Source organism: Triturus cristatus, chromosome 9 (genome assembly GCF_964204655.1).
Source record: "Triturus cristatus chromosome 9, aTriCri1.1, whole genome shotgun sequence".
NCBI lineage: Eukaryota > Metazoa > Chordata > Amphibia > Caudata > Salamandridae > Triturus > Triturus cristatus.
The window spans coordinates 401,158,559-401,173,632 of record NC_140592.1 but is presented as its reverse complement, the minus strand read 5'-3'; the positions used below and the strand labels follow the sequence as shown (position 1 = coordinate 401,173,632).

The following is a 15,074-nucleotide window of genomic DNA, read 5'->3' as shown; positions in this document are numbered from 1 at the left end:
CTGCTGGTTACTTCTAATGCACGGACTCTCAGAGCCTTAAAGTAAGCAAGTATGTTAGTTCATGGCAAAAACATTCCTCAAAGAGCAAAGTGTGACCCTTTTTAAGGATCCCACCATCACTTCAAGCTCCCGTATCTGGATGTCCCACCTCCTATCAGATGGAGCTCTTTTGGTACATCCTTTGGTACATCCTCAGCTCTTCAGCATCCTTTTCAGCAGGACTCACAACACACCTTTCCTTTCTTCATGACTGTAGTAACAAGCATTTGCAATGCAATAGGTCTCACATTTACGTGAGTTTGAGCTATTGGAATTGTAAATGACAATGTCTTTTATTTATGCTTTGGGTTTTAAAATATAAATAAAAGGCATTGTCATTTACAATACTGATAGCTTGCATGTACTTCATAGCACTTTCAAACGCATCTGAAAACTCTTGCACACCATTGTGGCACTGAATAGGCGCATGTTACACAACTCAACCATACGGATTGTATTGACATTTATACTTTACGGACACTTTATTCACTATTAACCTTTTAAAAAGGTTTCTAGTTTTTTTTTTTTTAAATAGAGAAATGAATCTCAGGGTAAGTAAGATGTTTAGTTTCACTCCATTCTTTTCACGTGGTTTGAGTATTTGAGTGTTGTGAGGCTTGGAGCACTTCTGACCAACTGCTCCCCCATCACCCCCACCCACACCCAGGATTACTGGAGCACCCCATGAAACACCAACACTTTGAAGACCGGTAGATACGCTTTCCAATAAATACATACTCTCTGAAATTATTTTTTGTTAATTGTCGCGTGCAAGAGTTTTATACTTCCACAGCATTTTGAAGAAAATATGACTTATTATAAGTGCCTGTTCTCGACCCATTACGGTAGATTTTTTTCACGTCCCATTCCCGACAGAATCAAGCAGTTTAATGTGGAGTATCCCCTCCCCCAGAACTGACACTTCATGGCCATGAACACAAACAGCCCAACCAACTAAACGTCGCATATTATGATAAAAAAGGTTGTTAGATGCAGAAAGGGACTTTTTTTAAGCCCCAAAGGAACACATCACTTCCTTCCATGTAAATTCCACAAGTCTCTAGGAAAAAAACGTACATTCAAGTTTGTATTTTAAAACCCCCAAAAAGTTGCCCACAAAAATAAAACCGTTTGCATTAGTGTAAAACAGAGTAACAAACAGCAAGGCTGTTACAATCTTAAAGTAAAGTTCGGTTTCCAAAACTATCTATTTAACAAGCAACAACAACCAAACAATATAAAAAACGTGGGGAAATCAGATGTTAATAAACTTGATCGTAAGCTACAAAGAGAATTCAAACTGCAATACATTCTATCGCAAGTTAAAAAAAGAAAAAAAACAATGCTTACATTTGAGGCAACCACAATGTTAAACCAGCTGTCCCATTGTAAATAATTTTTTTAAAAGTGCTTACCCAGTAATTTAATAAGACCGTCTAACGCCTCAAGTAAACGACTAGTGTTCACAGCATGTGCCTATTTTGTAGTCTATGGGGAGCCTTGATCTTGACTTCTTCAGAGAGGGTATCCCAGAGGCTACGAGTGAACTTTCTGTCTGCACCCTTCCATCGAGGGCTCTGTGCTGTCCTTACCATGACAGGGTCTTCCTACCCTCTGGCCAAAACTGCCCGGTGCCAGGCAGGGCATGCACCCAGCCACTGTGTGCAGGCTCAGGGAGTCCTACGTTTCTATAGTCACTGGGCTCAGACCACAGGGTGACTCGTGGAGTGACCCCTGTGCCTTCCGGGTGGGGAAGGCAGATGGGATGTGTGTGAAAGAATGTTCATCTGATGGGGAGGGGCGGGCACACTCCCTCATACAAATTTATAATGGCTATAAAGCGAAGAGCCGCGGCGAAAGTGAAAGCGGGCATTCTTTGTGTAAGCAATGAGCTGCATAGCATGTGAGGGTTTACTTTGCATAAATGGTCATGCAGGCTTTTTGTTTGTGACATTGTACAATGTGTGATTATCAGCGTTACCTATAGCAGTTGGCATCACAAAACTGCAGACATAATAGCAAGATGGCATAAAATGTCACACGTTACGTTCTCGTGTTGATTAATAGCACTGCAAATGTTGTCTTCGGGGTGTTTTCAGTGCTGAGGATGTCGCATAGGTGCCCCCCTAACCCACCTTCCCCATCCTCCCCAATTGTGTACAGATGCACGAACGCCTCTCTGTATACTGTCGTGTCTTCAAGCGCTTTGAAGCTTCGCTCAACCACATGGAGTGCTATACCACAATTTGAACTAAAAATTACAATACACGTGTGGATTCCTTGATGTTCTGGTGTCCGATGGCCCCTTCACTCCTCTAGTGAGTTAATTATCATGGGTACCACCAGCCTGGCCCGTCACAGAATCTTCACACCTGTATTGGGGGTGAAAACACAGTGTGCTTACAAATGTTTCACACTTTATTAGCTATAGAACAGAGAGCCGTGGCGAAAGTGAAAGCGCACATTCTTTGTGTAATGTTTCACACTATAATGGCTATAAAGCGGAGAGCCTCAGCGAAAGTGAAAGCGGGCATTCTTTGTGTAATGTTTCACACTATAATGGCTATAAAGCGGAGAGCCTCAGCGAAAGTGAAAGCGGGCATTCTTTGTGTAATGTTTCACACTATAATGGCTATAAAGCGGAGAGCCGCAGCGAAAGTGAAAGCGGCATTCTTTGTGTAATGTTTCACACTATAATGGCTATAGAACGGAGAGCCGTGGCGAAAGTGAAAGGGCGCATTCTTTGTGTAATGTTTCACACTATAATGAATATAAAGCGGAGAGCCTCAGCGAAAGTGAAAGCGGGCATTCTTTGTGTAATGTTTCACACTATAATGGCTATAAAGCAGAGAGCCGCGGCGAAAGTGAAAGCGGGCATTCTTTGTGTAATGTTTCACACTATAATGGCTATAGAGAGGAGAGCCGCGGCCACAGTGAAAGTGGCATTCTTTGTAAGTGAAAGCGGGCATTCTATGTGTAATGTTTCACATTTGTCAACATGTGTTTACCATCCCGCCGCTCCCGTCAACACAATGTTGCAACAAGCTTGACTTGTACAGTACAGTGTAAGTTAGTGACAAGTGAGCATATGTTCGCCGAGCAGCTTTGTGCTTTTAAAGTTTTCTCGCGCACGGACACCATGAAAAACAAGCTCGACCCAGGCTCACAATGACAAAGAAAGAGTGCATCCCAGCTAATGAAGGAGACCGTGTAACACCGCAAGTGAGAGATCCAATCCCGGTGGGCGGGGCCAAAAGTGGACAGGGCGGTAACAAGGAGGGATTAATAAGCCTCCTTTTTAATCCTGAGCCAGCGTTTAGCATGGAGGATGATGCCAGCGAATTAAAAAGATGGGCGGGGTTTCAAGTCCGCCTCTGAAAGCTTCGGAATCCGTATTGATTCCAAGAAGCCCTCACATGGCGAGACAGCGCATGCGCGCTGCTAACGCCAGGCGAGACCTAAAAATGTCAAAGCAGCAAATCTCAGCATTGCCTTCAGCTCTGATTTGTCCCAATATAATGTCTTATTACAACTTCCCAATAACTTGCTCTGTAAGCCTGTGTTGCTCACTTCCTACTTTTGTTTGAGGTATTAAGGAAGGTCCACTATTTAAATCCGGGAGTCAAAATCTCAGAAGGATTCACATGAAGCGAGAGTCCTTTTGCTATCTGCCTCTAGATCGGGCTTTCAAGACAGAGCAACAGCAACCTAATTCTTACAATCATGAACACATTAAGCAGTGAAGCTGTACTCAATTGCAAGCATAAACAAAATGTATTTTTGTGCATAATGAGCTGCCTTCCAACCAGTTAAGCCCCTACATAGTTCTCCATCTCTTCCCCAATCATCACTCCTAATCCAGTGGCGGCCCGTGCAGGTAAGCGTGATGAGTGGTGACACACGACGGACACCCCGCCCCACTGCGCTTACCTTCACGGACCCCCAATGTCCAAATCTATGCTCCATTCTACATCAGTGTTCAGCAGTCTTTAATTCACGTCTGGGCCTTCCCTTCTCAATCGACAATGAAACTTCTTTCAAATGTCTCAGAAACTACTCCACAATTCCAGTTCTTTCTTCTAACCCTTGTAAAAGTGAGTGAAATCCAAACTATGCATCGATAAATTGTGACTACGACAAAATGTCTAGACAATTGTATCCATTGCAATATTGACCTTATTGCAAAATTACTATGCCTGATGAGGGACAGTAACTACATCCAGGTAACCTTCTTTAGATATTATGCAATATTTCACTGTGTCCAGAATGCCATCACTTTGCCAGTTAGTTACTGTAACTTTTGTTTAACGTTATCGATCTCCAAAACGAGAATGACACTTTACAACGCAAGCATTTCAACACGTGTCATTACAGCGCATAATCCATTACAACTGAATTACTATTCTATCTCCGCCGGGACGTTACTTTGGGGAATGCGTTATAATGGATTGTGTGATGTAATGACATGCGTTGTAATGGATTTCGCATTGTAAAACATTCATTGTTATGATACACGTTGTAACGTGTGCGATGTAAACGATGTTTCCGCTCCAAAACAGCCAACAGGGTCTATAGTTCTTCACAATTGTTTGGTGTATGTATGTCACATTCTGGTAGGAGCCTGCTAACTGACTATATTCATTCATATCTTTCTTTCATCCATGCTAATACTACAACCTCACTGACCCGCACACCTACGCAAGTTGGCCCAGAGCTCAGAGGAGAACATTTCATCCAATTTCGCGGAAAGGACCTATAACACAATTTTTCCTCATGCTGCATTATTGTAGTCCTCCCTAGTATAGTCTGTGCATTCTGCCATATTAATGTATTTGTCTGTGGTTATGTGGCCTAACAGCAAGGGCGGTCGACCTCAGAGCTGGAGAACCGGGCTCGACTCTCGGCAGGGACGGGCAACATTCTGTGATTCTGAGCAAATCACCTAATCTCCCGAGCAAAACAAAAAAAAAATGAATGTGTCCTTCTGTAATGTAACTGGTGCACATGTAATGCCCTCTGATACCTCCGGGCCTGGTGCGCGCTATAAAAGACTCCCCAAAAATAAAAAAAAGATTATCAAGCTTCATGAGGAAGCTTTGTGTGATCACGTGTGTCTGGGGCAATACCAGTTTGAGACTCTTCTTTAATGTGTTCAGGTTATGAGCAGTGATTTATTTCATGCACGGTGTGCATCTAATGTGTGAGAAATCAAGAAACTGCCTTTATTGTGCATGTCATTTGCCTCAGGGGCGTGTCTGCTCGAAGTCTCAACACTTTCCTACATGTTTCCATGAGGTCTAGTCTTTGAGTCCTCCTTCATGGTCCCACAATAGGTCATTAGAGGTGGATGACTCCGGACTAATGCGAGTGTTGAACCGCAGCCTTGGCCCAATATGGCTTGGCTGCCATGGCTCCTGTATGACTTTGTTATCCAACACAACGGGCGCTTGCTCTGACTTCACCATAAAGAGGGGATCGCAGGTCCAGCTGCATGGAAAGATGGTTATTTAATCCTCTGGTCAATGAGAATGGCTCTTGTGTGTGGGGCCCACCTAAATGGTGATCGGGAATATTGAGAATTGTAAATTGCATACTAGGTGCACCCTTTTACCAGTATTAGAGAGTGTGTAAGTAAAATGGTGGGGGGGGGGGCTTGCACAAGAGGAGTTTGTATTCCACAATCATGTGATGACCAAATGCTTATTAGTCCATCCTATTATCAGAATTGAAACATAGGAGAACATAACTTCACTTTTTGTGTTTTATATTTCCAAAAATTGATGATAGTTGAACCTCATTGTTTTATTGCATCTTAGCTTCAACTTTCCAAGGTGGAATGTCAACAGCTTCATTTTATAGTATGATTGAATACATTTGTTTCACCACCTCTGACTAGTTTGCCTGAGGCTTTCTCAGGGCTCGGCTACAATGAAAACTGTATAGAAATTCCTGGGGTAAGTAGTATTGTAGTAAAGGTCTTTAGTTAGAAGGAGGACTGCTCTATTTTTAGGGATAACGTTCAGTATTATTCCAGAGACAGCAGAGGTCACATCCCTATAAGTTGTGTTGATAAGCATCCCATGTGGTCTGGATCATGTGTGAAGTCCATATTGTCAAGCAGGTTATTCAATCCGAGTGCCCTGAAGTTTCTTAGGTAGCAAATGTTGCTTTATAAACGCTGAGGCCTCCACACTCACCCTTACCTCTGAGTGTTCACACTTAAGCCAGGACTTCGAGCAGGAACTCAGAAGGATATGGTCAAAAGGAGTGTCTCTATATTTGGGACTCTTCAAAAGGCATGTAGAGGGTTATAAGTGGAGATTTAGAAGTGAAAAAAGTCTCTCAGGAGAGAACAAAAGGTGAGATATAAATATTGTGTCACAGAATGTTAAATATTGCTGTTCCTATTGTGAAGCGCTCTGACACCTTCGGGTAAAGTCCGCGCTATATAAAAACGCATAAATAAATAAATAAATAAATAATAAATAGAGGTAGAGATACCCAAGGAAATTCATAGATTGGTGGGCTGCCCTGGTGCTAGTATGTGTAAATGTGTGGGGTTGAGTGGAAGAGTGTGTGAAAAAGCCTGAGAGAGAGAATCAGTGCAGGGACCGATAAAGCTAGTGGAGTTGGAGCAAATAGGTTTTAGTATGGAACTGCGGGAATCTGGATGGAGGTCTATAAACTGGTGGCTGAAACACACAGGAGTGGGGAAAGTAATTGTGTGAGTGCAGATAGATACGTGTTTCACTTGCTGTTACAGAAAAGGGTGCGTGTATATGCATGTTTGCATGTCTGTGTGTACGTGTGCTCACATGTCTGTAAGCGTGTATTTTGCAGACACATTCTTCTCTCTGCCTATTTGTGCAGGTTTGTGCATGCCTGGGAATGAGTATGTTTAGTGTGGTGTTCCTCTCTACAAACAATCTTTGGTGTTTGGGACCACCCGAAGCATTTAAGGGCCCCTGTCATGCACATGACATGTTCTGCACCATAGTTGCCATTCCTGGCATAATGGTGGCTAATGATAGTTACTTTTGATATATCATGAGCATCCTTGGCCTAATTATGGCCTCCTATGGCATAACAGTGTTCATCCCTGGAGCAATGATGGCCATCCTTGACATATTGTGTTCCCTGGCTATGGTTTCCAAGATCGAATAATGCTGACAATTCTATTTCCTATTGTGGCCATCCTTGGCCTAACTTTGACCAATCAAGGCATAATACTAGGCATCTTTGGAAAATTGTGTAAATACTTTGGCCCATTAGTGATCATCAGTGGCAAAAAGGTGGCCACCTCTGGTACCATAATGGTCATCCCAACCAAGGCACAATTTTTGAATTTTGTCAAGTACAACAAACAAGAAGGAGTACACACCCGGCTCAGTTACATGAATCTTGAAGGTTTCGAACCTCAACTTTAACTGAATGCCAAATTATGTGAATTCACCCTGGACACCAACCTCACCCTCAAGGAGCACCTTGCAAAAAACAAAAAACAAAACAAAGGCAGCCGGCTACTAGCTCCCTCCTCTAAAAAAAGTGAATCCATTTCTTCCAGAAAGCGACCAACTGCTGTTCGAGTACTCCTACTGTTTGATCTGGATGTGCCTGTAATATTAGGCCCTCATTTACTGTATTTGAAACAACGGCAGTGTGGCAAACCTTCCTGCTGTACTGCGGTGCGTCAAAATAAAAGGGCAGGAATGTGCTGTATCACGGGATCATTCCTGTCCTTCTCCCCTGCAGCCAACGCAGATACCCTTGTGTCATGTTGCAAAGGTGCCTGCATTGCGGAGATAATAGTTTTTGTGCAGGAAGGGACACCTTCCTGCAGAAAAGCAATCATTGATGTAATTTTCGTCTTTCAATGCGTGTTGCATAATCCAGCACGCTCAGAAAGAGGAAAAAACGAGGAGAAATAAGAGTATTTTTCATCATTGCGCCACTAGGAGGTGTAGGATTCTGACACATTTCCAGCTTTCCAAAACATTGTACATCTGGGAATGTGTCAGGTTCCATGGATGCTGTGTGGAAACAGACACAGCAACACCCATGGTACGCCCCTTTCATGCAGAGTAATGCTGGAAAGGGGCCCATCTTTACACGCCCATGAAACGTCACACATGCTGACTTTACATGGCCTTGCAAATATGGGAAAGCCTATTGCACTGCCAGTGCATCAAAAAAAGTGACGCACTGACGGCAAAATGGGCTTGTAAATGACGCTCTTTGTTTTTATCTTGTCACATTTGCTGTGCGATCAAAGACAGAGGTCAAATGTCAGGTCTATGTCTCTAACAAATTGCTTCTTATTCTTTTAACTTGGAAATTGGTGTTTTCGTTCTCTAGCTGCAATGTGAGAGGCCTTTGTAAAGTGAATTATGTGGCAATGTTGCTGGTAAGATAAGAAAGGCTGCAGGGTGTCATTTGTTTCTAACACACAACCAGCCTCGGCCTGTGCAGGTAAGAGCGGTGGGGCGGAGAGGCCGGCTGGGGGGGATTTCGACAGACGATGACGCAGGAAAATGAAAGAAATACTTAACTTTCCCTCTTCACAGTTCGTCGAAATCCCCCTACCCGGCCCCACCGCTCTTACCTGCATGGGCCATGGATGCACAAAACAAAATTTTATTTCCACACATTATAGTTTGTGAGCTGTGTAGTTTTAGAATTAAAACTACAACAGTGCCAAATTAATAGACATTTCAATTAAAAATATGCTGTCTCTAAAGGACAGTGTGCTACCACACCATTCTTTAGTATTGTATTTGCGACATTGTGCTACAAGATTCACCAGCAGCTACATACTACACCCTTATCATTATCTTGCTAAATGGGTGTGTCTCATTTGCTACAATAGCGCTTTGTGTGCGGCATTGATATTTCAGAGTCCCTAAGAATATAATGATGTCATATTGATGGCATCACTTCCACTCTGAAAATTGTTCCATCACCACTGTCTTGAGCTCATTAATTTAGCTGTCCAGCAGGCATGTTCTGTACGCGAAGAAACAACATTAGGTTGCAGTGAACAAACCAACAAATGTAAATTTGGATGCAGCTTGTCCTCCAGCCAGGGGACTCTTTCAATCATTAATTTACCTTGCAGTGAGTTTTCATAATATTAATGCTAACCTCTAATTTGTAAACATTATGATCATATTAATTTATGATGTGTAATAAATGTAACCCAGAAGTTTTGGTTATATCCCTTCCATGTCTGTGTGCGGCTGGGAAAGTGAAAGCCTCCCAGGTCAATGATGAACAACCTTTACTCCACTTACTATATGTCCATTCTCCCTTGTCCACAACTCGCGCTCTCGTCAGTGGCCCAGGGTGCTTTGCATTTGGGACTGGCAACATCTGGGCATTGTAAATAAGGCTCTCAGTTTTCCGTTTTTACTGATTTTTACAGATAAATACAGACAGAAAACAATGTGTTTCCCCACTGTATTTATTTTTAAAAGCGGAAAAATACAGAAAATTGTGCTTCTTGTGAATGACTCTCGATGCTGTCCATCATGAATTCAAGACCAACAGCTGAGCAGATAGACATCATGGAGAGTTAAAAAACACAACATCAAATTTCCTTAACAGAAGGCATACGTTAATAAATGTTTGTATGTAATGCTAATATTTACCTGTGAGTGTAGTGTTTTGTTATATTTGGCTGCTTAATTTACTAAAACATGGCAGGCATCAAAGTATGAGTGCATGTTTTTCAGTTAAATAAGTGTGGAAATATATCATTTTATGTCTCCTTCTCAAACACAAAATAAATATGGAAAAATAACAATAGGGTGACCAAAAAATAAATATGGATAAATCCAAACGGACATGTTAAAAAAATAAATACCATAAAACCGGGAGCCCTAATTATAAAACTGAGTCATATTATAAGCAAAACATCTTCAGGATGCCTACCATGATGATGCTGGAGTCCCAGAATGCACTGAGATTACCCACTAGGATTTCAGTGCAGCACACAAACAAAGGGGTACATTTACAATGAGAGTGACGGAGCGCGGCGTTAGCTTCTTTGGAAACACATGGCTGCATCGTATTTACAATACGAGAGTGCAGCCCTGCGTCTGCCCCTGCTCTGGCGCTAATTACAGTTGCATAGCGCCAACACAGGCATCCTTGCACCATAGTGCAAGGGTGCCTGCATTGTGGGAATGATTGTTTATGTGCAGGAAGGTGTTCCTTCCTACACATAAACAATCTTCAATGGTGATTTGTAACTTCTATGTGTGCTGCTTTGTGCAGCACACATAGAAGTTGCCGCACGTCACCTTCATGCGCATAAACAATCATGCATGGCGTTTTGCTGTTTCTATGTGTGCTGCAGAGAGCAGCACACATAGAAACAGCAAAAACAAGAAGAAATAAAGCATTTCTCCTTGCTTCGCAATGTTAAGACCAGGTTTTTTTGGGTGGTAATTTTGGTGCTGCCCATATTCACACCACCCTTGTAAATATGGGCAGCTTCAAAATCAATGGGTGTTGCGGCCGAACACCCACCGCAACACCCATTGCCCTCCCCTTTCACGCTAAATATAGCGTGAAAGAGTGCCTTATTGACAAGTCAGCATTAGGCCATGTTAAGTGACTTAACACTGCCTTGTAAATAAGACGAAGCCCATATTGCCGCAGGAACATCAAAAAAAGTGACATTCCTGTGGCGATAGGGGCTCATAAATATGCCCCAAAGCATTATTCATATGTGTAATTTTTTGTCATAGATGTCTTGTTCTTCCATAGGGTTGGTTGGGTTTTCTAAGTAGCAACCTCATTTCACATTCCTTGCAGTCTAGATTTGCCCTTGGTTTGCTAAAGTGTGCTTCACCTCATGCTTTCCCATTGTCCCTGCAAAAGCCTCATTATCTTGTGCCTCCATGAAAAGTACATGTCACTCTGTCTGCAGCTTTCAGCACTATGTATTGTTCTCTTTACTGGCTGCCCATGTCTATCAATCTGATACGAATGACTGTCAATCAGAGTCTAGGCCTATTCGCTGCTCTTCCACTGTGTGCTTGCATCCCCTAGCCAGAACACTTCATCTAGTGCTTTCCTCTTCTGTTCTTCCTCTCTCTAGCCACTGTCCCCTTATCCAGGCCACCTATCCCCTTAAACAGTTCTCCTCTTCTGTGCTTTCATCTCTTCTCCAGACCACTTTATCTGCTTCCACTTCTGTGCTTCCACTGCCTCCCAAACATTCTTCACCTGCTCCCCCTGTGTGCTTCCACCTTAACCCCTTTACCTCTTCCCCCTTATGTACTTGCATTCTCTTCACCCGGTCCACAGAGTCTCTCCTCGATCTGCTTCAGCTGTCACCCTCCCCTCTGCCATCGCCTACGCATCTTTTTTAGGTTTTGCCTGAACAGCAGGCATGCACTGTCAGGGAAATGTTTTGTCAACAAAACAAAAAAGTAAAAAGACAGGCTTAGAGTCCGCCCATTAGTTACCATTGGTTGGCTTCCTTCTCACTCTCAGTTCCTTGCTTTTGATTGGTCAGCACCTCCTGCTGCTTCCTCCAGGCACTTTCTGTGTTGGTCCCTACCTTGTTTTGTGTTTTTTGTTGTTTATGTAGCTGTAACTTGACCCAAAGGTATTGGAGTGCTTTACACGAGCACCAGTTACATTACACATGGACACAGGAGATTAAGTGAGCTTCCACTTCCTCCCATTTTTGCTGCAACTGGACTGCTGTGCAGCATGGCTTAAAGTAACGAAAAAAAGAGCTATGATGCATCCAGCGTTGACCGTGTCATACCATTTTTTTTCTTTACTTGAAGACATGGTGCATAGCAACTTGTGCTGCTGTGCATCAGGTCTAAAAAACCATTGACAAAGCCAATAGATCTCACATAGGTGAAACCTATTGACTTTGCAAATGCTTGTTTCACCTGCTATTCTCTTCATTACATCTTGCTTTCTTCCCTCACCTGTTTTCTTGCTCTCCATATTTTAACTCATGTCCTCCCTTCTTCCTGTCTCATCAGGTTCTCAAGGTGGCCTGAAGTGGCTTGAAAGTAACATGTTGGCACAATACAACACACGTAAATACAACACATCAAAAATAAATAGTAGAAAATAAACATCATTTACATGGGAATTGGATCTGCTCTCTCCACTGTATATAACTTGTCCAGCCCTTTAGGAGGCATCGCAAAAATTGTGTTTTCAAAATATATTATGCCCCAAAAATATTGACGATAAAAGGTAACAAAAGCTAAATAAATTGAAAGTGTACCAAATACTTTTGTAACTACTGTATAATTCTATATCCTCCTGACACATATGTTCTTTTTGTCTGTGGCAGGATCCTGCTGACAGTGGTGGTGATCTTCCGAATACTCATTGTGGCCATCGTGGGCGAGACTGTATACGAGGACGAACAGACTATGTTCATGTGCAATACGCTACAGCCGGGCTGCAACCAGGCCTGCTATGATAAAGCCTTTCCTATCTCTCACATTCGCTACTGGGTTTTCCAGATCATCCTGGTTTGCACACCCAGCCTGTGCTTCATCACGTACTCTGTCCACCAGTCAGCCAAGCAGCGAGATCGCCGATACTCCTTCCTGTATCCGTTGCTGGAGAAAGATTGCACCCGCGAGGGCAGAAAGATAAAGAACGTCAATGGCATCCTTGTCCAAAACCCAGATGCCTCTTCCAAGGAGGAGCCAGACTGCCTGGAGGTAAAGGAGATTCCCAGCACTCCAGTAAGAACCATGAAGAGCGCCAAGGTAAAGCGTCAGGAGGGCATCTCTCGCTTCTACATCATACAGGTGGTCTTTAGGAACGCTTTGGAAATTGGCTTCCTGGCTGGACAGTACTTCCTTTATGGCTTCAATGTCCCTGCCATCTTTGAATGTGACCGCTACCCTTGTGTCAAGGAGGTGGAGTGCTATGTGTCCCGACCGACTGAAAAGACAGTCTTCCTTGTCTTTATGTTTGCTGTCAGTGGGGTTTGCGTGCTTCTCAACCTGGCGGAGCTCAACCACCTGGGCTGGCGTAAAATCAGGACAGCAATGAGGGGTGTGCAGGCCAGGCGCAAGTCCACCAGCGATGGTCGAAAGAAGGACATGACCCCTCTGACTCAAGTGCCTGCCTTGGGAAGGACGCAGTCCAGTGAGTCAGCTTATGTCTGACATCTATTTATTCCTTCTCCCTCGTGTGTGATGACTTGAAACCATAACTTTTAGAGCTTCAGCTCCAGGTTGGCAGATCATTGCTAGGTCTAAGCTCAAAGATCAGAATTGCAGGGCAAATCTTATGGATCTCTCCAAACACAGTGAGTCTGTCCATTGTCATTGGTGGGTCAGCGCCAGAGGTAGGGCTAAGCCAAGGGGCCATCAACACCAAACTTACTTTTACCCACAACGGGTCAAGCCAAAGTTAAGCATCCAATGAACCCCCCAGCTTTGATCAATCGGTGAAACTGCCATGTTGCTGCAGTCTTCCCGAGTCTCAAAAGCCCTCTTTAGGTCCCTTCTATGGGACATGGTTCCACAAGAAAAAGGCCTTTGACATTTTCCCAACAGGCCAACTCTTTGTCCTCCTCCCTCCTGCACAGATGAAAAGCAAGCTTGGATGGTTGACGTAGGATTGTGCCACCAACCTTCATTGAGAATATTGGCCCCTGTTGGAGCAGACAGTGAGTAGAGCTGCCTCTACCAGTCCTTTGCATGACCCATCAGTGGCAAGACGATTCAGCCATTGAGACACCCTTGGCCCAAGGTGTCAAGAGTTCAGCCACATGTTACAATTCAGGGTCTTCCTCCATATGTAACTCTTAAACCCGGTCCTCAGGACAATCTATCGGGCTATGGTGCTTTTCCCTCTCGCTCACAGGCACTCTTATGCATAACCCTGGGGCAGAGAGGGGACTTAATCAAGTTTGAATGAAGTAACATGCACTGACATCTTGTCTTCCATCCCCTCTAACATAGCCTCCACAAAAGCCTCCATCACAAACCTAATCTCTAATATCTCCTTTGTTGAGGGCCACTGCTGCGCACTGCACCAGCCCCATGTTGCCCAAGATAGTCCATTCCTCAGGAGAAGTGACGTCTATGCAAATATTCACCATTTTAGATACAGTGTATGCAGATTACGTACAATCCAACTTTCCAATCAGCAGACAGGAGTCTCTGATTATTTGTATTCAGAGAGCGGGGTTTAAGTTTTAAGAGGAGGCTGGGGGAACAACTGTTCCTTAGACCAATCTGTTGCTAATTTGCCTTTGGCTTGGATCCCCTCTGGAAATTTTGGCAACACCTATTTTGATGCCAGTATGAATTAAAAAAACTGATTAAAAAGACTATTATTCCTGCTTTAAAAAACTCCTCCAAGGGGAAATATGGAATTCTATGTGGTAGCCATCTAATGAAATCACCAGGCAATTTTAAGCACAAAGGGCTGAAACTCTATCTTTAACTGGCTCTTCAGTGGGTTTATAACAGGAACTCTAAGAAATTCAAAATGGGTATTTCTTCCTTAGGTGTGCAAGACAAATCTTAAAGAAGAAAGAGTGCATGTGAAAATTATTGACTTATTGTTTGGAGGGGGTGGTCTTTGGTGAAAATGTGGAATGCAACTGTGGGCTCATTTGTACTTTATAATATCATTTTCTGCAGTTCTTATGTGTCTTTATTTACATGTTTTATTTACAATGTCTTATGTAGTTTTTGTGAAGCATAGCTTTGTTTTTCGTTTTAAACCCATTTAGTTTCACCACAGATGCTTTTCTGTCAGAATATCAAATGCAAAAATATCATCACACACAAATATCATATCCAATGTATTGGCAAATAAAATATCATGGTAGTAGTATATATCAGCAACTATAGAGCTACTGTTCTGAAGTTCACATCTATGTACCTTGAACATATATATAGTCAAGGTACATAAATATGGAGTTAAGCATAGTAAACCAATATTTTTACTTATATACACTAGCCTTCACAATATTCTCCTAGTCAATATTCTGGTCACAATAGTTTTGTATATTAACATTTAAA

The 15,074-nt window shown here is 42.9% G+C and overlaps 1 protein-coding gene across 1 annotated transcript in view; it reads left to right on the top strand.

Annotated features, from left to right (window-relative positions):
- LOC146798039 (gap junction delta-2 protein-like) overlaps positions 1-14,686 on the top strand; it is a 274,285-nt gene extending 259,599 nt beyond the window's left edge. The window contains exon 2 of the mRNA XM_085625273.1: positions 12,371-14,686. Coding sequence (XP_085481399.1) covers positions 12,371-13,202 — 832 coding nt within the window. The 3' untranslated portion in view covers positions 13,203-14,686. The remainder of the gene's footprint in view (positions 1-12,370) is intronic.
- Positions 14,687-15,074: the final 388 nt, after the last annotated feature.